The 22,113-nt window shown below is 44.9% G+C and overlaps 1 protein-coding gene across 1 annotated transcript in view; it reads left to right on the forward strand.

Annotated features, from left to right (window-relative positions):
- The window catches only part of syne1a (spectrin repeat containing, nuclear envelope 1a), a 133,699-nt gene that overhangs the window by 48,982 nt on the left and 62,604 nt on the right, over positions 1 to 22,113 (forward strand). The window contains exons 55-71 of the mRNA XM_078290084.1: positions 2,058 to 2,235; positions 4,709 to 4,891; positions 5,353 to 5,496; positions 6,990 to 7,145; positions 8,158 to 8,322; positions 8,758 to 8,930; positions 9,201 to 9,354; positions 9,635 to 9,778; positions 10,433 to 10,597; positions 10,856 to 11,173; positions 11,757 to 11,912; positions 14,682 to 14,852; positions 18,783 to 19,109; positions 19,303 to 19,455; positions 19,610 to 19,777; positions 20,312 to 20,488; positions 21,869 to 22,015. Coding sequence (XP_078146210.1) covers positions 2,058 to 2,235; positions 4,709 to 4,891; positions 5,353 to 5,496; positions 6,990 to 7,145; positions 8,158 to 8,322; positions 8,758 to 8,930; positions 9,201 to 9,354; positions 9,635 to 9,778; positions 10,433 to 10,597; positions 10,856 to 11,173; positions 11,757 to 11,912; positions 14,682 to 14,852; positions 18,783 to 19,109; positions 19,303 to 19,455; positions 19,610 to 19,777; positions 20,312 to 20,488; positions 21,869 to 22,015 — 3,079 coding nt within the window. The remainder of the gene's footprint in view (positions 1 to 2,057; positions 2,236 to 4,708; positions 4,892 to 5,352; positions 5,497 to 6,989; positions 7,146 to 8,157; positions 8,323 to 8,757; positions 8,931 to 9,200; positions 9,355 to 9,634; positions 9,779 to 10,432; positions 10,598 to 10,855; positions 11,174 to 11,756; positions 11,913 to 14,681; positions 14,853 to 18,782; positions 19,110 to 19,302; positions 19,456 to 19,609; positions 19,778 to 20,311; positions 20,489 to 21,868; positions 22,016 to 22,113) is intronic.

Here is a 22,113-nt window from a genome sequence, read left to right on the forward strand (position 1 = left end):
GCAGTTTCATTTTATGCAAGGCTGAATGTGCTCTTGAGGAAATCAAATACATTTGGGATATATATATATATATAATTTTTCCCTGCTGATGCAATTGCATGCTTGAGTCTGCTTACTGAGCTCTAATTGCTTGCGATTGAGCCCACAAGTGAGCCTGTGTTCATTTAGCGCTTGTTTGGGAACACACTGTTTGATGGCTTTTTACAAGAACAACACACAGCATGCATGCGCACAAGTATGAATATGAACTGCTAGCATGAATTATCTATTTACATGGATATAGTATTTTGAGCCACAACTTTTGCTAATTTTAAGATACTGCAGGCGAGTGTGTCTAAGTGCTGTGACTAATGTTTATTGGCAGGCAACTTGAGTGAGGTCAACTTGTTAGAGATGCTCTGGTGGGTAATTTGCCTTGGCTGATTATTGGCAAAAACAGCACCCTTCTCAGTCCCTTGGCTTTCTAGTCTTTTATAGACTTGGCCTGTGTGCTCTTTGCACCTGTCCTGCATTAGGCAGTGCGGATAGAGGGAGGAGAGGCAGACAGGGGAAAAAAAGAGGGAGAGGAGGAGAGATAGAGGAGGGAAAGGGCAGTACCCCCCCCCCCCCCCCCCTTCTCCCCTCCTCTTTAGCTCATGGCAGATTTTGTCTGTCACAGCAGAAAAAAGTGCTTCTCCCACACCCATGCTATCCCCACTGTGTTACCCTTTCATGCCCCCATCGCATCATTAAAACTCAAGGGTGTGTTTGTGTGCGTGTGTGCGTCCGTTAAAGTGTCTGCGTGTGTGTGTATTTGGGTAGGAGGGGGTGTGTGTGTGTGTGTTTTTGCCTTGTTGTCAGCTTTTCATGCCTCCCTTTGGACAGTACCTATTGCTCAAACAGCTGCTCACCTTGTTTTCTTGCTGTCATCCTTTCCATCACTTCTTCCACTGCCCCCCTCTTCCTCCCGTAACCTTCACCCACTACTCATTAATATGAAACCTATGAATTATTTTCTTTTCTTTTCTCACATCTTCTGTATTTTCAATCTCAGACTATTGTTTGTGTCATGAATGTTTTGATGTTCCCCTCTGCCAGGAGTTTTATGAAAATATTTATTTTGACCCCTAGGTGTGCCATGTGGAATCATGTAACTTAACCATATGGCATTGACCTTTAATCTTAACATGTGACTTATGTGAATGGTTCCTAGTTCTTTTTATTCCTTTATTCCTTCCCTATTTTGTCAAAAACCCATCAAGTGGTTGCTTAAAGGGTTACTTTAACGTTTCAAATTTCACTTCACTTTCTTTAACAGACACTTGTCACATTGGGGATTTTTTTTTTTCTATTTCTATGTTTTCTAGTATTTTCCCTAAAATGTCTTGTTAGTATCATTAACAGTCTTTATTGAATCCATAGGGCACAACACAAGCTTACAGCTACTGTAGCAGTGCTCCTTGGTTTCAGTGATGAATGCTGAATAAGAACAGAATGTGATAAGTTCCCGGTGAAGAAATATAACCCACTAAAATTCAAAATGTCAAAGTATCCCTTTAAGTATCCCTTCACCCTTTGCTTTCACCTCTCCCTCACTTCCCCCCTGGCATCCTGCCATATTCCCTCCATCTCACCCTTTCTCTTCCAGCATCAACCTGTCATCCGTCCTTCTCTCCATCTTGTCACCCTGTGAACTCTTGGCCCCCCCTCATATGTTCCCTCTCAACCCCCTCCTACGTTGTACCCCTCGCCCCCATCCCCCACTCCCCTCTGTCCCAACACTCATTCCTTCCACTTCACCCACTTCTCTATTTCTCCACCTGCCTGTTTCTCATCTCCCAGGCCTCTGTTTCTTCTCCTCCATATTGACAGTACAGTATGTACAGTATCTGAACATCTGCACGTATATCCCCTTTGTCTTGATGCATATGGTGCATGTATGTGAGCAGTACGCACCAAACCCCTCCTCTGGTTGCGACATTTGCTTTACATTGTATGACATGCGACTGAATGAACTTCATCTTGCCAAACCACAACAACGTGCCAACTGACCCCTTTTCTTTCCTCCTGTCCCTCAGTCTCAGTCTTCGTGCCTCCAGAGAGTGTCAGAATAAGGAGCGCTTGTTGGAGCAGAGGTTCCGTGCCGCCTTGAGAGACTTCCAACAGTGGCTGGTCAACGCCAAGATCAGCACCGCCAAATGCTTCGATGTGCCGCAGAGCGTCGCCGAGGCCTCCACCGCTCTGCAGAGGATCCAGGTAAGAGACTTATTATCCTCAACACCTTATTTAAAGTAGTCATCTGCAAGATTCTCAGTTCTTTTTATTTTGGCAACATAAGTGATGCAAGATTTTTTGAAACCCTAACCCCAGATATCACTTTATCTGTTCAGTCATGGTGGCTATTGCTGCCCATGCTTACTACCCAGTTCTTCTTCTGTTGCTGCTGCTGCTGGAAACATAAAATGCGTCACTTCCTGTGCACCAGAGGATTTTTCCCGGGAAAGATCTACCTTACATCAGGTGTTTAGAGCAGCAAATGTAAAAGCTTCCATGAAATGGGTATACGTTTAATCACTTTTGTGTTATATAATTTGGGCATAGAAAGTAGCACTGCGGAAATGTATTTACATGAAAATGTCACAGATTATCACTTTAACCCAGCAAAGAACACATTCTTATTCACAGCAATATGCAGGCAGAGTGGTTGTAGGAGGAGGGAAGGTTATACACATTCATACACTCACGCCTGGGAGCTGCCCAGTACTGCCACAGTCTTATACTGTTGGCCACTGACTAGTTCCACTGGAGCAGTTAGGGGTTCATCGATAGGGAGGGGAGAGTGTTATTTATTCACTTGCACCACCCAGAGTTCTCCAGCCGGTCCAGGGATTCAAATCAACAACCTTCCTGTCACAAGGCCGCCTCTTGCACCTTTCTGCTACAATCGGCCCTTGGTCAGCTTTAAATCCACAGAAGTCTAGGTCCAGCCGCTGATTACAAACGTGAGCGAACCTTTTCTTGTTTGTGCATGCATTTGGCAGGCTAACAAAGCGTGCTACTGCGAGGGAAATTGACAAAAGTAAGATGATGCAATAGTTGAAGAATCAATCTGCTTTCAGTGGGAGATTGCTCAAGGGGGGCGTCTGTATTGACATGCCCACTGTTGAGTGTCCTCTGGTGGGCTTGTTGGAATGGCAGGACCTGCTGTAGGCTGGATAAACGGGAGGTGGGCACACAGCCAAGGGGGATAAGTGAAAGCTCCATAGAAGGGTCTCTCCTTCAAATCTCTCTCTCTCTGTGTCTCCCTCTGTCTCTTTCTCTGTGTATCTCTCTGTGTCTCTCTCCGTCTCTCACCCTCCCTGAGAAGCTGGCAGTGTGTAACAGTCTGACAGCCTCTTTAGAGGGCCCCGGGGCCCCGGCTAGGAGTGAGGGACTTGTCCGTTAAGGTAGACGTCCCCACATCCCAGCACCAGACGGTTAATTACCTCTCAGACACCTGTCCATATCCGCAGGTTCAACAATAATGAACCACCGCGTTCCCACCCAGGAATTGACATTACACAAGTGTTGAATTGAGCTTATGGACCAAGATGTTAAGTGCACACTCGTATACCACTGATCTCAGTTTTAATCCAACATCCTTTTTTTTTTTTTCAACCGGTGTAGTGCAGGTGGTACTTAATTCATTTAATCAAGGTGGTCATAGAAAACAGGGGCTTTATTTCAGAGGCGATTTTTTTTCTTCTCAAATCCAGAAGAATGTCGAAGAAAGGAAACACTTCTTCTTTTGTGTGCTTCTTCAGGAGTTTCAAGTGGAGCTTTGTGGATGAGAGGGGATGTCGTAGAGGATATGGCAGCGGAGGAGAGCGGAATATGGAGGCGGTCATGTTTTATTTATTATTGACTCGGTGAGGAATGTGGAACAATGTTTCCACATGGCTGACCTCCATGAGGGCCGGCGCGGGGGGGGAGACATCCATTGTGTCACGCTTAATTGGTGCTATACTGTTACATTGGCAGGGGGAGAATAGTAGTAAGTGTGAAAAAGACACTGAATGGACGGAGGAGGGAGAGAGACGGGGAGAGAGAAAGAAGAGAAAGAGAAAGAAAGATGAAGACAGAGAGACGCAGACTCTCTATGCTTATGTGTGGGTGGACTGTGTATATATGTGTGTGTGTGTGTGTGTGTGTGTGTGTGAGAGAGAGAGAGAGAGATGACTGGAGCTCTAGTGTGTGTAAGTGATGTGCCGACTGCACAGATGGTGGAGTGGTCCCTGCTGCGCTACTGTCATCGGCTCAGCTCTGAGGAGGGGTGTTTTTGTGTGTGTGTGTGTGTGTGCGCGTTTATTGGGGTGGGTGTAGAGGGGCTATGTGAAAACCAACGCATTTCAGGCTCACTGACTTCTCATCTGTGATTGCCTCCCTGGGTCAGGCCCCTCCTTCTGCCCACGCATATGGAATCAGTAATGACTCGGTCTAATTACAGTGTTCGACAATGTACAGTGAGATTCGAGAGCGGCTAATCAAATCAGTGGGCCACACAATGTACCACCATATTGATTTCAGTTGCTCCTTCGCCAAGGCATCAGAAGTGAAGAAGTTGAGGATTGTCAATCAGTCCGTTTCTTATTTTTTCCCTTCTCTCTCTCTCTCAACACTTTCACACCCTCCTCCCTTTGTGTTTGTGTTAAATAGTCACAGTCTCTTTGTCTACTGTGTATCCCCACAGGAGTTCCTGAGTGACAGGGAGCATGGCCAGGCCAGGCTGAGTACAGTAGGAGCCAGCGGGGAGCTGCTGATGGCTGTGGTGGCCAAAGACAGAGTGGAGGGAATCAAGGCCAAGGTGGCAAACGCTCGAGAAGACTGGAAGAGCCTGATGACGAACCTACAGATGAGGGAGAATGCGCTCAAGGTCAGTTAGCACTTATATTTATCTTGACTACCTGGTTAGATAAAGGTTCAATTCAAACACGAAAGGAAATGTATTGAGACCTGTGTCTTTATGCCTGTTGTCATCCTCTATATCAACAGTGATCATACACAGACGTTGTGGTATGAAGAATGGTTTGATTTTGATTCATTGTGGGTAAAAAGAAGGAGTGCACAAGAGGAATACGTGTATAAATATCCATACACATTTGATTTGTATCTCAGATCTGTCCCCAGAGTATAACCCATAATAGCATTAAGCAAAATGATTTCTTCTGCAGTCTTTGGTGCAAAGCAAATGAACTGAATTGTGGTCTGCAGAGACACTGACATGAGTTTTGTTACCATTTGTAGCATTATGGTTTATTTCTGCAGTATCGGTGCATTTATTATATTATATATTATTATATATTATTTTTAACCACTTATGTACCGTTTTGTCAGAACTTGCAGTCACAGATGACAGACTTTGAGGCGAGCGCTGAGCCTCTCCAGGATTGGCTGAACAGCACGGAGGTCAGAGTTCAGGAGAGCAGCGCCCGGCTACACGACCTCCCAGCCAAGAGACAGGAGCTCAGCAAGCTGCAGGTACTGTGGGGCCCTGAGCCATTCCCAGCTTTGTATCTACACAGTTACATCTCACTCTACTCTGCCCACGTTTTTTTAACCATTAGATTATATAATGTGATGCCTCAGAGTATTACTCGTATTACTTATTAATGCACAAGCTACAGGTGAAGCTCTCAGCTCTCTTAACATTAATTGAACCCACCGATTATCCCATTTTTATTCACAGTGCCATCTCTTAGACTTTACAGTATTTTATGGCCATTCCTATGGAGACACATTCTGTAATACCTCAGGCCATTTTAATCTCTATTGTAGGTTCCGTTTTTGTACTAAATTGAATTACGTTATGCTGAGTGGGTTCCTTTTATATTGCTCTTGCAGCATTTGTCCTCTCAGCTGCTATTACTGAACTTCTCTCATAGCTGCTTTATACAGTAGGAACATTACAGAAGTAAACCTTGTCATTACACCATAAATTGAACATTATGTGGATCTGCCAAGGTGACTGAGTAATTGTGGCTCTTCATAAGATATGCATCCCTAAAGTACAATCTGAGATCAGCGTGGAAGAGAGGAGGACCTAATTACATTTGTTGAGCACCAGTGGATCAAAATAGAGCCGCGTCTTGACACAATAGTCAGAGGAAAAGTCCAGAAATCTAATTAATTCTCCTTCTGTCAGAGCTGAAGCGCTGCATGGCTAAAAAGCCCTTTTTTCAGGATGCGATAACAGCCTCTGCCACGTCTGGCAGAGACGAAAAAAGAAGAGAGGCACGGAGCGTTAAAAAGATAAAACTGACAAAAGGGAAAAAAATATATCAAGCCCATCTCAAAGCGCTGCCCTTATCGTTGTTGCTATTTTTGTATTTACTCTGTCGCCTGCTGTAGCGCTTCTCGTCATTGCCTTTTGTCTGGCCCTGCAAGCAATTACATCTCTTCCCCAAGCACCTAAAGTACAATACAATACATGCAGGCTTCAGTGTCTGAACCTGCGCTGGCAAAATACTCTTTACCTTTTCACATGTATGCCCCCCACCTCTGCAGCATCTTATCAGGCTCGTCTCCTCTCTCTGTTCTGTTCTGTGCCGTCTACCTGACTAACCGTATTCCTGTTTAAAAAAGAACATCAAGAGAAATGCTGCTGATGCTGTTTTTTGAGACGTTCTTTTCCCCTGTCTCTCTCCTTGTATTTTAATGTGCTCTTGTTGCTCTGTCTGTTCTTGTGACATGTTACCCCGACCCTGTATCCCTTGTCTGTGACTCTCACACCTCCCTTATCTGTCTTCACTTTCTGGCCTCCATCATGTTCATCCAAAATACCCCATTCTCTGTCCTTTCTTTCTTCCCATGACTCAAAATTCCTAACCCGTCCTTACACACAATCCCCCACTCCAAACTTCTGTCACCCTTTTCTTCTGTCATCTTTATCCCCGCACTCTCCATCCTTTTATTCCCAACTGTGCTACACCCCATCCCTTCGCCACATCTCCATCTCCTCCATACTGGCCCAGTGTGTGCTGGAGGAGATGACCAGTCGGGAGGCAGAGCTGGGCAGGCTGAGGGAGAGGGCTCATCGCCTCTGGGAGGGACAGGCAGCCGGCAAGGGCTTTGTCCACCGCGTGTCCCAGCTGTCGGCACAGTACCTAGCCCTCAGCAACCTAACCAAGGTAACCCCGCTCCCGCCCCGTACCCCCGTGGCACCCCTCTGTTACCCCCTTCTTCTCTGTGCTCTCGTTTGGGGAAAGCTGCGGCTTGCAGAAATGTGCCTCGCTTGATGCATGCACTGTCGGAGGTGGAAACTCTTTATGGGGCCTTCTGTCCAGCCGTATTGTTTACTGTTTCGCTGCGTTTTGCTGTGTCATGCACTATTCCGCAACAGCACATAAATCACAGTCGGTCTAACAGGCTTGTTTCAGGTTTCAGCTTCTAGGCAATCTCAGGATCTAGGACCAATATGCCCGAGTGCAATGATTTCTCTTGCACTTCCAAAGAGCCCTAAGGTTGCTGCTTCATCAACATGAGGAAGGCCATGGCTATGGTGGTTACCTTTATCCAGTCAAGCGCTTCTGAAATGCCAAAGTTGAAATGTATCACTGCTTGAGAACTGACCTTTTTTGAAGCACTCTCTAGATTAGTCACACTCATATGATTAATTTGATACGGCGTAGAACAAAACATTACACTGACCGCATAAGCACCGTTCTCTCACCGGAGGACAATGAGAGTGTCCCAACGATGATGAATGGGATTTATTTACTTTGTCGGCTAGCTAGTGGAGCGCTATTTTTAGGTCTTCTTCCCTGCCAGACATGGAAACAGGAAAGGAATCAGTTGAAATTGCCACTTGTAGATTGCTACTGTAGCTCTGCGTTTCTCCACTCTACGGTTACTCTGATGTTAAAGATGTATGAGTAGTGGCTGGAAAAAAAAAGACATTGTTTTTGTGCTCTAAAGTGGGAGTGGGGAAGTCTCTGGAGACTTCTGTGAGTAAAAAATAAATGCACTGTAGGTATGTTCAAAGCATATTCAAACACAAAAGGAAATGTATTGAGACACTGTTTTTGTGCACTAGAAATGTCTTCTGTTCTATATTTAATTCAACTCAGTGCTAAACTGTCTCTCCAAACCATTATAAAACTCTTAGACTGTGTTCATGGTGGTGTGCTCTGCTCTCTCAAGGACAAGGCCTCCAGGATTGAGCGCATTGTAGGGGAGCACCGCCTCTTCTCCCACGGCCTTAAAGAGCTGCAGGACTGGGTGTGTGAAGCTCAGAGGGTCCTCAACACCTGCCTCTCCCCCACCGCTGATAAGAGCGTGCTGGAGGACAGGATGATACAGCTGGAGGTAAGGAAGGACAAGGAGCCTTTTGGGATCCATCAAAGGAACACACCATGTTTTTGGGAGATTTGCCCACTAGTCAACTTGCCCGTTAAGTGAGGAGAACATAGACACCAAAATCATCCATGTGTCCCTGGAAGATTGTTCGCCCCGGTGCTCCATGCTGACACTTTAGCATACACTATGTTGAGTGATAGTAGGCGACTAGCATTATCTGTAACCGTAACACTGTAGATTACATTAGAGCAATTAAATGTCTTCGAGGTAGGAATCTGAGATGCAGTGAGGTACACAAACACATTCAAAGTTTAAAAATATACAGTATTATACTGTGCCCTGTGTTAACCCTGTGAAACCTAAATAGAGATGGCATGTTTTCTGTTCCTAGTTAATTTTTTTTTAGCTCTATTGCTCATGCTGTTTGTTCTCCTCTGTCTGCAGGCCTTGCTGGCGGCTCGTCAGGAGAGGGAGATCCAGCTGAAGATGTTGCTGACGCGGGGAGAAGCCGTCCAGAGGAACACCTCAGCTGAGGGGGTCCCAGTGGTTCGCAAACAGATCCAGGACCTCAAGGACTCGTGGGACTCCCTGCTCTCTGCCTCCATCCAGTGTAAAAGGTTGTGACCATGAACCAATCAATCAGTCAATCAATTGATAAATGGGACAATCTGTCTCGCTTTACTTGATGGATTTCAGCCGGTTGAAAAGGTTACAAGAATTGTCAATACGGGTACAATTCAATTTAGAGATTGTGCTGTTGGTTGGTTTGCTGTGTGGTTTGTACGTGCGTGTGTGTGTGTGTGTGTGTGTGTGGATGTACATATGCGCGTCTGTGTCTATGTCTGTTTATTTCCTGTATGTTTACACCTCCATGTTGGTTTTAACAGTCAGCTGGAAGGCTCTCTGTCCCAGTGGACCAGTTACCAGGAGGATGTGGGTCAGTTTGTGCTGTGGATGGACCGGGTTGAGGAGACACTAGGCTGCTCAGACAGACAGTACTCTGAGATGAGAGACAAGACCGCCAACCTGGGAAAGACCAAGGTACCACATTCAGCTAATTACTGACTATTCACAGAAAGAAAGCACTATATAATCTGTGTCAAATGACAGATATATTGGTTGTCAGCATACATCTTTGTAAACCTTTCCAAACAGGGTTAATTGACTGAGCACATTCACCTTTTCTCAGCAACACCCTGCTTCACACTCTTTCAGCTACACACATTCACACCTCAGAGCTTTCCAGTGGAGATGGATGCACCTCAGTGATCACGTGTGTGTGTGTGTGTAAGTTGGTGTTTGTGTGCTTATTTCATTCCAGCTGCTCTACGAGGAAGTATTAAGTCACAGCAGTCCTCTGGAGACCATTGCCACCAAGGGCTCCAACATGGCGGAACATTATACCACCCAGCAGGAGGTGCAGCAGCTGCAGTGCAGATACAACACCCTCAAAGACAAGGCCAAGGTATCTACCCACAACAGACTCGCTGGTTAAATTCTGCTTTTCCTCTGTAGGTATTTGAATAATTAATAATTCTGTTTGAAAATGTGTCTCTGAACCCCTACTTCATTTGGGTTTGTAAATTTGAGGTATAATCACATAGATTACTGGAGAGTATGACTTATATATGGACTATTTTGGTAACTTTTGTAATCTATCTTAAATTCAAAATACAGGTGAGTTGCACTTACATGTTTGCACATGTAAAGAAACCTTTTACAGCTTCAAAATACATTTAGAACTCATACTGTGACTGTCATATACTCCAAGACCTTGTATTAATAGTGCAGTCAATTAATTAATTAATAAAAACATATACATTCAATCAAGTAAATCAAAACATTAACAAAGTCAGTAGTGAGGCAGCATTGTTTCAACAGGATGCACCATATCGCACTTCCAGATTGGGCTTTTAAATATTGTTTCCTGTTTGAATCATTGCCTAACATGGTATTCAGTACATGACCATTCCTGAATTGAATGAAAGAGTCTTGAATGAGCTCAGATTTTAAGAGGATTTTAGTTATTTTCGTCAATAAGTGTCCACTGTACCTGACATACTGAAGTGTCTCACCCCTCTGTTGCTGAAAATAGTATCTCCTTCCTGTTGTTTCCCAGGCTTCTGTCAGCAAGGCCAAGGAGCTGGTGCTGGTCCATCAGGAATACCAAAGGGGGCTACATGTGTTTGAGGACTGGCTGGAGCAGGAGCAGGCCACCCTGGCCTCCTTGTCCCATCCAGAGGGAAATGTGGACACACTAGAGAAGACACTGCAACAGCTACAGGTAATAACACTGTGAATATAATGTAAATGTCACAAACACTCAGTATACAAATATAAGGAACAGCTTCCTAATATTGTGTTGCACTCCCATATGTACAATCCATTGTACAATCCAAATGTTTTAACATTTTGTACACTCAGTGCAGCTGTTTTCCTTTAGGTCAAGTTTTGGACTCTTCTTGTCCTTTTATGCAATTGAACTGATTTAAACTTTCAGTCACACAACTCTTTTTTCCTCTCCCTTTCTTTCCCCTCATAGGTCATGCAGCAGCGCTGCTCAGAGGGCCAGTCTCTGCTCTCCTCTGTGCTGACCAGTAGAGAGCGAGTGATCCCCTGGGGTGTTCCCCAGATTGAGGACCGAGCCTTGGACACCGCTCAGCGGGAGTGGGGGGCCTACCAGGGCCGTCTGGAGGAGACTCGGGCCCAGCTGAGCGCTACGCTGGCCAGACTGAGGCAGATGGGCCAGAGGTTCCTGAGCCTGGCCCAGTGGCTGGAGGAGGTGGAGAGGAAGGCTAACATCAGAGGTCATCGGAGGTCAGACAGAAAGACCAAGGAGGCCCAGCTGAAGCAGCTCCAGGTTAGAGACAGACACAGCGAGGCTACTCTTCGGCTGTCCCAACTCCTTGCTTGGAAATATCCAACGTATTCAGAACTCTTCTTAGTCTGTATTCACTGGCTTCCTGTAAATGCACATACCTGGCCTACCTCCAACTTATAACGCATCCCATGGCCTTGCACCACAATATAGCACTGATTTTCTTACTCCCAAGCTTATGCATATACTCTCCACTTACAGCATGCATTTGAAGGAAATCAGCTGGGGACAAAGTGTTTTCCTCCCTTTGGAACGAGCTTCCTGCCAATGTCAGGATGTCACAGAGTCAGACAGTCTCACTATTTCTTCTTCCCTGCAATTGGAAGGAGACACACACACACACACACACACACACACACACACACACACACACACAAGCTTTGGCCCCATATCTTGGAGTTTGTGATGTGCTTGTTATTTCTTGTTTTTATCTTCCGTGTTAGTCTGTATTCATGCCCTTTGTTGTCTGTAAAGAACTTAACTGACACTTAATTCATGAATAAAGTTGACTAGACTTGTGTAGACTACGCTGATTCATATCTCTGTTTGTGTCTGCTGTGAACAGGGGTGGTTTGAGGCAGTGCTAGCGCGGCAGGGAGAAGTCGATGGCCTCTCCTCCCTGGCCCAGCAGGTTCTGGAGGAAACCCACATCAGCGGTCGTGTTAGCGCTACTGCCACCCAGCTCACCGCCCGGTACCATGCCCTGCTGCTCAACATACAGGTGGGGCACACTCTGCTGTTCAGTGATGTGCAGGTCATATCCATATATTGATATGGTTACACAAATGCTTCCATTCTCAAAAACACAACTGTTTTGTAAGCTAAGACATCAAGAAGACTCATAAGTTTGACAGTAAGCCATAATGTTTTTTATTTCCCTGCCAGCAACCATTTTGTAAGAGTAAGCATCACTTTTTCCAAATGATGGATATCTCATTTTGGAATGAAACTGTTCATACGTATGTATGTTGGTTCTGTAGGGGATTCAAATTTGTATGTACTCTAGATGGTGTGTTCATGTGTTGATGTGTGAAGGAGACCTAGTGTATCTGTCAAAACATATCTCAATACAGAGTGATACTGATTGGAAATTTGCCTCTCAGCAAGTTATGTGTTAAAGTGGAAATATGTGAGATACCTGTTTTTTTATTTTGGTGACATCTTTGGTGGTAAGTGGTCTTTGCTGTGGGGTTTTTGCACTTCCCTTCCCAGAGATCACTTGGCAATCAAACAGTGTAGCCAGTATTGTGACGTCTTGTTCCTTGGACTGCTGATGGAGTTTGACTTTCTGTATCCATGGTGGCTATCGCTTGTCATGCTAACTACCCAGTTATTTTTCTATTTATTTCAAACTAACAAGAGTTACGAGCGTAACTACGGTTCTATGAATTCTGGATGACCTGTCAGAGGCAGTGTTTAACACTGGATAATATTGTCCTATGCATGCTTAGGTTGTGAAATTATACCAACAAAGACAAGCGTGAGAGCTGATGACATCATCCCTCTACATATGCCCGTGGAATCTGTTCAAGAATGCCAAGATTCCACGACAGAGAACTCTGGCGGTCATCCAGAATTTATAGAACCGCAGTTACATCCATAACTCTCATTCTATTTCATTTTTTCTTTTTCTTCTTTTTTTTTTTTTTTTACAAAAAACATAAATTGGTACAGTTTGAATCAGTTTGTGTCATATTTATCGGAGATAGAGAGCAGCAAAACCGACATTTATTTATATGAAAATGTGGTGGATTATTAGTTTAAACATGATAGATAGGTATAAATTGGGGTGTGCAGTATGTATGAGCTGCACCCTTTTAAACATTTTGAATGCCGCTACCGTAACACCAACAGCTGAATACTGCCTCTGTGTACAGTAACCTTCCCACACATGGCCTTGCTCTCTTGCCATGGAATTTGCTCCGGTGAGAGTTGGGACTTTGTTTCTGTAACGCTCCATTGAAGTAGTTTGGAGAGTTATGCCTGTGAGCCCAGGCTGTGTTGTACTGTATACTCAGATCCAGCCTCTCTATTTGTCAGCTCCTCTGGGGGGGACTAAAGGAAAATCAATGGGGCTCCTCTGGTCTGGGGCTTAGGCTGTAATTAAACGCTACAGAAGGCAATCTCACACCCGGCACCAGGAGTGGAAAGGCTTTGCCTGCACAGCATTGATTTTTACACCTTCAGTAACACCTCTGAGTGTGTGTGTGTATGTGTGTGTGTGTGTGTGTTTCCCCCTCCCTCCCTCACTTTGTTTCTCTCACTCACACACACACACCTCCTTTCCCTCTCAAAATTGACTCAAGCATGCATATACTTACAAACAGTCGCACACACACACATACCGAAACACACAGCATTACCTCTCCAATGTCTATTTCCCTCTCATTCCATGGATGCCTGTAATTATACTGTGTGAAGTGGGGGCCATATGGGCTTGAGGTGGAAAGCTGTTACCTCTGTCTTGTCAGGAAAGGTGTGCACTCAGCACTATCAGCTAATTGGAGCTTCTCACCACGGGATTTGCACGTTGAGTGAATAATGTGTCAAAACCAGCAAGAAACCCTCCTCATCTTCATAGCGGTATTGACTCCAAATCTCAGTCAAGTGGATAATGCGTCAAAACATAAAATCCCTCTCCACCCTGTAGTGAAGCTATTGACATTCAGCAGATGAAAGGGGAGGGAAAATGGATGTTTTCTGTTTTGATGGCTGATCAGAGAGCTCTTTTGGTCCCTGTTGGCCAGAGTAAGACGCTGTTGGGACACATGTCAGACCTTCAAAGAAAGGGAGACAGACTTTCAAAGACGGAGTTTTCTGGATTTTCCCCTGACCAAACAGAGTTAAACTTGTGGGAGTCTATCTGAGCAACAGTGATAACCTCTGCCACTAAAATAAGGCAGCAATTGCAAGGTTGTTCACACTATGAACTATGTTCATACTATGAAAAGGTATGTACTGCTGACTAGGGTTAGACCAATATATCGGTTTGCCAATATATTGAGCCAATATTGGCCTTTTATTAAATATATATATAGATATCAGCCAGTCATGTGGTCCACTGCCGATATGACCATCCCAACATAAAAACAGTGTATAAAACCTGTAATTAAATCTTATTTTCTTTACACATTTTATTTATTGATGCAATTGTTAAACAATGTTTTTGTACATTAATTCTTCATTTAAAGGTTGTGTTCTAGTTGAGAAAAGTTGAGTTTCCCTGCCATTGATTAGGTGCCTTAAAGAGCTGCAAACCCTTAAAGAATTCATTGCTATTGGTTTCAATGGAGAGTTTTAGTGTCACATGATGGTCTTCATGCTGTTTCAGAGGCGTTCCACCCTGACAAGAATAGAATTCTGGTGGTAAAAACTGAATACTGAATTTAATGATATTGAATATTGGTATAAAATATCCTCTCCTCAACAAAAATATCAGTATCAGCCTTGAAAAACTCGCACCCTGACCTCTTATCCAATCATCTTTCAGGAGACCATCAAGCAGCTACAGGAGGAGCTGAGGAGCATCGAAGAGGCGGAGAACCTCTGCATGTCCTTCTCCGATTGGCTCAGCTCGACTCAGAAGAACTTCAGAACAGCGATTGACAGTTCTGAGCCGCTGGACCGGGTTGCCATGGAGAAAAAGATGAAGAAATTAGAGGTACGCATTTATTTACACGAGTCTCTACAGTCTTTACACCTGTGGTTGGATGGTTAAAATTTTACACTCACACCTCCGGACCTCCATATGTCGAGAGACATTTGGATACAAGGCGCTGCAGCCGGTACAGCTCCCTGAACAGTTTGCAGCAAATCTGTACAGACGTCTGGTAATGTGCTACAGCAAACTGATGAGCTTGCAAGACTCCAGTCTGTAGTGGAACATTTTTAACATAAACTCATCTGAGTCCAATATCCTTGCCAGCAGAAATGTCCTTTTCTAATCTACTCTTCTGCCAAGCAGCATAAGGTACCTGTTTGTACCATCAAAGCTTTAAGTGTACCGATTTTTTTCTGGCAGTTAAGCTTAGCCAGCAAAATCTGCATGGACAATCTGCAAAGCTAGCGAAGCATTCAGTGTACCTATAATATTTGGATAGTATTCCAGACAGACAGAAACTCTCCATTTTGACACAATTGTAACAGTTTCTCTTTGTGTCAAATGGGCGTTGGTGGGAAATAGCCCTGCTTACACACACTCACGCACGCACACACACACACACACACACACGCACACAGACTCTGCAATAAAAAGAAAATCACCACTATAGTTTGCTTGGCACAGTTCATATTGAGTATGAAGAGGATTGGATGAGTATGTGTGTATCGATCGGCTCTTTATGAAGACAAAGCGGGTGCCGCATTAGAGGAAGCTCGCTAGCCGGGAGAGACCCCCCACTGTGAGGCAGAGGATGAAGAAGCGCCGGTGTCAGGAGCCTGCTGGCACAGACACTGTAATTGATGCGGTGCCCTTACCGCTTCACATCACACACGCGCGTGTATGCATGCTCACACATTCACACACACACACACGCACACACACATTTCTCTCCTCAAGCACTCTACTCATATCACAAAGGCCATACAAAGTGCTAACTAACAAGCTGCAGCAAACTCAAATCCATTGAGCCTCAGTGATTTCATGCATTTTTTTCCTCTTCCTTTCTTTGTGCCTTGCTATCTCCCTTCATTTCTCTTTGTCTGTCTCGCTTGCATACATATACAAAAACACATTTACAAACATGCACAGTGACACACACACACATATAGACATCTCCAGTACGTCATCTGGTGTGGGCTTTGCGGTAATCCATGTCTTGGATCGATGCTCGGTCTCTGCATAGGGACAGAAGACATGCTGTCACCACATGTGTCCTGCTCGCACTGCAGATGACACGCCAGCGCTCCGCCACTTAGTCATTCTCCTGTAGCGAGAACTCCAAGGCGCTTCAGTGAGCTGGGGTGATTATGCATTGACATTAGGACCAGTTGTCAATATAGCAATGCCAAGGGCTATTACTTGAACTGCGGCCTCATTTAACACTGAGTTGTAATTGTAAAAGAGTGTGACCACTGTTTCCGCAACTGTCGTTCAGCAGCGGTCGGCAAACCACAGCTAGACATTTGCCATCAAGAAATGTGAAAATTAAGGCAATGTGATAATGCAGCAGGGTAAGAAATTTATTTTTTTCAGAAGGCATTTTTTGGCCCCATTTTGGGAAAATTTTATGTATTTTATGTAATTTTATGAAAATTTTGGTGGCCCACGGGGGGACAGTAGTCACATACATGTGTGAATATTTAACAACTCAACTAAAAAAATGTGAACAGGGTAAAATGCAAAATAAATGTGCTCCTAATTATCGGGGCATTTTTTACCCCCTCATTTTTAATTTCACAGGCATTTTATAAACTTTCAAGGGCAATTTTGCCCCGAGCCCCCGTTAATTTCTGTAATGCAGCTTGGGTTTCCCCCCAGAACACATAAACAAGCATAGGTCAGCATTGACATTCAAAGTTGTTATCAGAAAAATACAGTTGTATTAGCATTACAAATGGCACTAGATCAAACATTGGAACAGAAACATGGACAGCTGCTGAAAAGAAAGCAAAATCCCCCCCACACACACCACTGTTAAAAGAATTAAAGGGAAAACACTGAACTATTATGCTGCTGTTATGCTTCAGTCCATGTATTCAGAGCAGAGAGACAATGACAGCATGGCAAATAGACTGCTCACAGGGTCACCTTAATTAATGTCCTGCCTCCGGTATCTCTTCCATGCCAGTCGATAATAGAACTCAGGGAACACACAGTGTCACAGTAGATGCATTGTAGTAGATGACAGAGCTTGAGAAGCGATGCAGAATAAGAATCAGAATCGCTATTACTCACCAAGTGCAATGGGTGCAGGGAATTCGACCTGGTTAATCGGTGCTGACGCATTACAAGACAGTTACACAATACAGGACACACTAGCTGCAGAACCTCATAGTGCGGACAAGACACAGTGCAGGTACATTCAAAGCCAAAGAATTGTTCCAGTGTAGCAGACCTTGATGGAATCATAAGATGTTATTGGTTCTTTTGGCTTCTGCAATAACATAACTCTTTTTGGTGCTATGGAGAACCCTATTAGAAATGTTCTCTATAGAATCATACTCAAACAGTTCTACATAAAACCTTCATGGTGCTAGAAATAAGCTTCTGAGAGTTCAATAAATATTTGAAATCACCTGTATAAAAAGAAAATTTGTAATGACCATAGAGGGTTTACTATTTTGATCTACTTAGTTTTATCCTATCAGCAGCCAGTATGGTAGAGATTCAATAGTGTGATATCAATTCATGATTTTATCCAAAGACAGATTGTGAGACCAACCTCTGAAAGTTGTTTTAAGGCAAGACCATTGAATTATCTTTTGGTTCTTTATGGAACTACCAGGTGCTGAACTGAACAAATTTCATACAAAAATGAAGATCCGTTTAGAGGTTTGAATGGTCCTTCAAATAGTGGTGGATCTGTAATGCACCATATGGCCCACAGTCAGCCTCTGAAGAACCATTTTGCTTGCTTACTGACCACTGGCTTTAACAAGATCCTCACAACTTGAATACATTATGTAGAGATGTTGCTAACAAGGATATTAAATGTCAGGTGTGAGACTAGAGCAGGTGTTTCAATATGTGTAGGAAATAATGAGCCATAGGGAAATTAATCTGCTGCACATAGCTATTGCTATAGACTAACTATACTTACTATAGACTCTCAATATAGCTCACTTATTAACAACACACATTTGTATGATATTGGGATATATTGAGTGTCTCATAGCCATAATGCAGGGATGCTGGCATTGTTATTGGAGTAATGAACATGCCTGCAGCTTCATATGAAACGGGGACCATGGACGTGTGCAGACAGACACAGATCTTGTTATTATATTATCAACAGCAGTAGCTGGAGACCTGGGGTTGTTGCAGTGTAAAGCTCCTCTCTACTCAGGCAATAATAGACTGATGATGAAAGCTAGATGGCGTCCCATCGAGTGGAGTCTCTGTGTGTGTGTGTGGGTGTGTGTGTGTGTTTTGGTTGCCCTGGAAACCCCTGCTGCTACTGCTGCCTGTTAAGGGTCCTTATAATTGGGTCCTCCTTTCATATTATTCACCGTGGTTTCTCCACACCCTGACCGCTCGGTCTTCTCCGCGTCTCAGCACGCAGGTGTCAGCCTACCTGATGGGTTCAAAGCCTTCCGAACACACTGCCAGGCCGGCCTTGGGTGGCTGGGGCAGCGCTGGAGGTGAAGGAACAAAGAAATGAGTGATACTGTGTTCGGATGTAGAGCGCTCTACATCTTAACACACAGATCTTCCATTCTACAATATGATAAGTGGATTTCCTCAGTTTAGAGGATATCTGTTGTTGTTTTTTTACACAACTACATAGTAGGTGACCTTGTATTGCTTTGTCTCTAACTCAGCAGCGGGCAACATGTTCTTGTTCAAGATCCTATCGTTTAAAGCAATGATTATAACATACTGGATGCACCCATGCTGAGTCTGTATTTCTGCTCTCTCCCTGCTGTCCAGACCCTCCAGGCTGAACTCCAACAGGGCCACGGCTTCCTGAAATCCCTGAGGGAGCGGGCAGAGCGGGCAGCAGGCTTCCTGGAGGAGATCGGAGCCGAGGGCTTAGGAGGGGAGGTGGAGGCGCGGCTCGCCCAGCTGGAGGAGCTGGCCGGCGGGCTGAGGCAGGAGCACAGCTCTCTAGAGCGGGCGGTGCTGCTAGCTAAGGAGTTCCAGGACCGGTACAAGGCTCAGGCCCAGTGGCTGGTGGAGACCAGGGCTCTGCTCAGCGCCCCGGTGGAGCCCAAGGCTGAGCTGTACCAGCGGAGAGCACAGCTGGCCAAGTACAAGGTACAGCAGCAACTCTCTGTGTGGTTCCTCAACCTCAACACCTGACCTGTTTGTAAACTAATAATGCCTTACAGAGCCTACTATTAAAGCTGTACTACATAACTTTGCATGCAGCAAAGGCGGTACGTTTTTCTCTGTTACAGTCCCACTTTGTGATTCAGACTGATAACATCTTATTCACTGTGTCCCTCAGGCCCTGTTGCAGATGGTTCAGTCCCATGATGGAGCTGTAAGGTCAGTGGTGGAGAAGGGAGAAGCTCTCCTGGCCTCCGTTCACTACCCCTCCATCAGAGACAACATGAACAGGCTGCACAATGACTACACCGAACTCTGCAACACCGCCACGGTAAGAACTCGGGCTCAGATGGCTTATTCAAGATATACTGAGTGTGCAAAATATTTGGACCACTTGCTCTTTCCATGAAATAGACTTTGTAGATGAATCCAGGCAAAGGCCATGATCCCTTATTGATTTCACCCACGTGCATTATGCAACCCAGGCCCATGTGCAGAATCTGGAGAGCCAGGTGAAGGAACAGGAAGCTTACCACAGCGAGCTCCAGGAAGTGGAGCGCTGGCTGCTCCAGATGTCCAGCAGGATGGTGACCCCTGACCCCACTGTGGGCGGCGGACTGGAGGCAGCCACTCAACAGCTGTCCAGGCACAAGGTGACCAATCACATCAATTGAATAGTGCTGTTGTTAGCTCAGTCTGTAACATTTGATACAGTGTGCATTAGTGCATTAGATTTATACTCTTATACTTATTTGATTTACCATAGCATTTGATTTCACTGAAATTTCACAGCATTTACCAGCATTTAGCAGATTAGGCTTAGACCAATATATCAGTTTACTGTATGTCTTTTACATGAAAATGGTCAAATTTAAAGAAATTGAATATCTGCAGAAATATTAGCTGTTGTGCGTTTCAATCCAAAAATATCTGTGTTGGACTAAACCTTCAAAACCCATATTGGTCGAACCGAAATGCAGATAACCACTATTCTTGTCTGAATGATTTGACCTTCCTTCAAGTTCATCCATCCAGGCCTGTCTAATGGCACTTGACCACACTGTGTGGTGTCAGTCTGTTCTGATACCCAGTGTCCTTGATCATTGGACAGGCTTTCATCCTTTTAATACCTCACCCCCAGACCCTCTCACTAACCCCAGCCTGCTTGGCTCCTTTGTCCTCCCCAGGCCATTATGGAGGAAATCGCCAGCTTCGAGGATCGCTTGGCAGGCCTGAAGGAGCGAGGAGACGACCTGGTGCAAGGCTGCACTGAGCGTGTGCAGAGCAGGCTGAGACAGCAGGTCCAGGCTCACCAGCAAGGCACCAGAGACAGCTATTCTGCCATCTGTAGCACAGCGCAGAGAGTGAGTGAGGTGGAGGAGGAAAAGGAGGAGGGAAGAGGGAGGGAGGGAAGGGAGGAAGAGAAAGACTTGTATTCTGTACTTGTAGAGTAAGTGGAGGAATGGATTTTGCACATGTATAATTTAAGACATGTAAGACATATACGTGAATTGCATGCACACACACATGCATCTATGGATGTGCACACAATACACACACGCACGCACACACACACACACACACACACTCTACATATCCCTGCTGTTAATATTCCAACAGCCTAGGCATCCACTTAATCCTAACCCATTCTGACACCTAAGCCCTCCTCTCAAGACGGCCCTTCTCTGCCAATGTAGAGGGCACAACCAATTAAGGCTGCCAAAGCAGAGCTCAACAGCAGCCATGCTCAGACGGACTCCACCAGCCAAAATCACTCTCTCAATCTCCCCATATTAATCTCCACGCATCCCCTGTCAACTCCACTTTTTCATGCCCGAGCCAAAAATGGTCACACACCGCTATTCAGTAGATCTGGCAAGCCCTCTAATCCAGCCCCGCTCTGTCATTTTGGCAACCTCTAGTCTGTCATCATAGCTCACCTCCCAGCGCACCACCTCCGCTCGCACATCCAATCTGGCATTGTGTGATCCAGCCACACTCTACTGCCACGCTGCTGGCGGCTCTACAACTGCGCTTCCAGTCTTAACGATGGCTGCCAACTTCGTCCCCGCCCGGCCCGGCTCTAATATCCTGCCGCCCCCTTGCTGCCCTGCCAACCTCCTAGCCTCTGCCAACTCTGACAGGCAGTGTGCCAACACATGTCTGTCAATGACCGCCCCTCCCCCTTGGGCTCTCATATTAACACTGTCAATCAGACCCTGCTGTTTCGCTCTCCCCTGTAGGGCATGGACGCCTCCACATTCAACACCTGTCAAATACAGCAGCATAACTGCTTACTTGTCAGGGTTGTATAGTTTAATGACATCAAGGGGGATTTCTTTATTCGTTGGAATGTTGAAGCTAATGGTTTTTAATCTGTGTGTGTCTTTGGCGCATGTTATACTGATAGGTGTGTACTAGTGTTGTTCAGAGCTGTGCAGCATTTTCTTCAGTACCCTTTCCTGTTTCTTTCTGTCTATATTAGTATTTGTATTATTACATGTTTTTTTGCTGCTGTCAGTAGAAAACATTTTTTATCCACTTGAATTTCTTACTTGAATTGATCCTTACGTGAGTAGTCAGTTATATGCTAAGTGAGTTTCAGGACCATAAAAGTCATGAAACTTGTTCAGAATCCATTATTGAATAGTGTTTTTCTCAGGTTGATTTCCTGAAAAGTTGACTTTTTGGAGATATGAGATTGATGCTGATAACTCTTTCATTTCCCCGTCTGTTCCTTGCAGGTGTATCAGAGTCTGGACCGTGAGTTAGAGAGACATGTGAGTCTGCAGGATGCTCTGCAGCAGTGTCAGACCTGGCTGACCTCTGTCTCAGAAGAACCAGAGCCCCCCGCACATCCTCCTCTCAGCCTGGAGGGGGCGCTACAGCAGGTCAGTATCCTACTGTTCAAAACCACCTCTTACAGTTAGTTTGCTAGTAGATGCAAGGGTTTTAGTTCACTTTCATAATCAATTAGTTGCTTTTATTG

This window comes from Centroberyx gerrardi, chromosome 18, assembly GCF_048128805.1.
Source record: "Centroberyx gerrardi isolate f3 chromosome 18, fCenGer3.hap1.cur.20231027, whole genome shotgun sequence".
Taxonomy (NCBI): Eukaryota; Metazoa; Chordata; class Actinopteri; order Beryciformes; family Berycidae; genus Centroberyx; species Centroberyx gerrardi.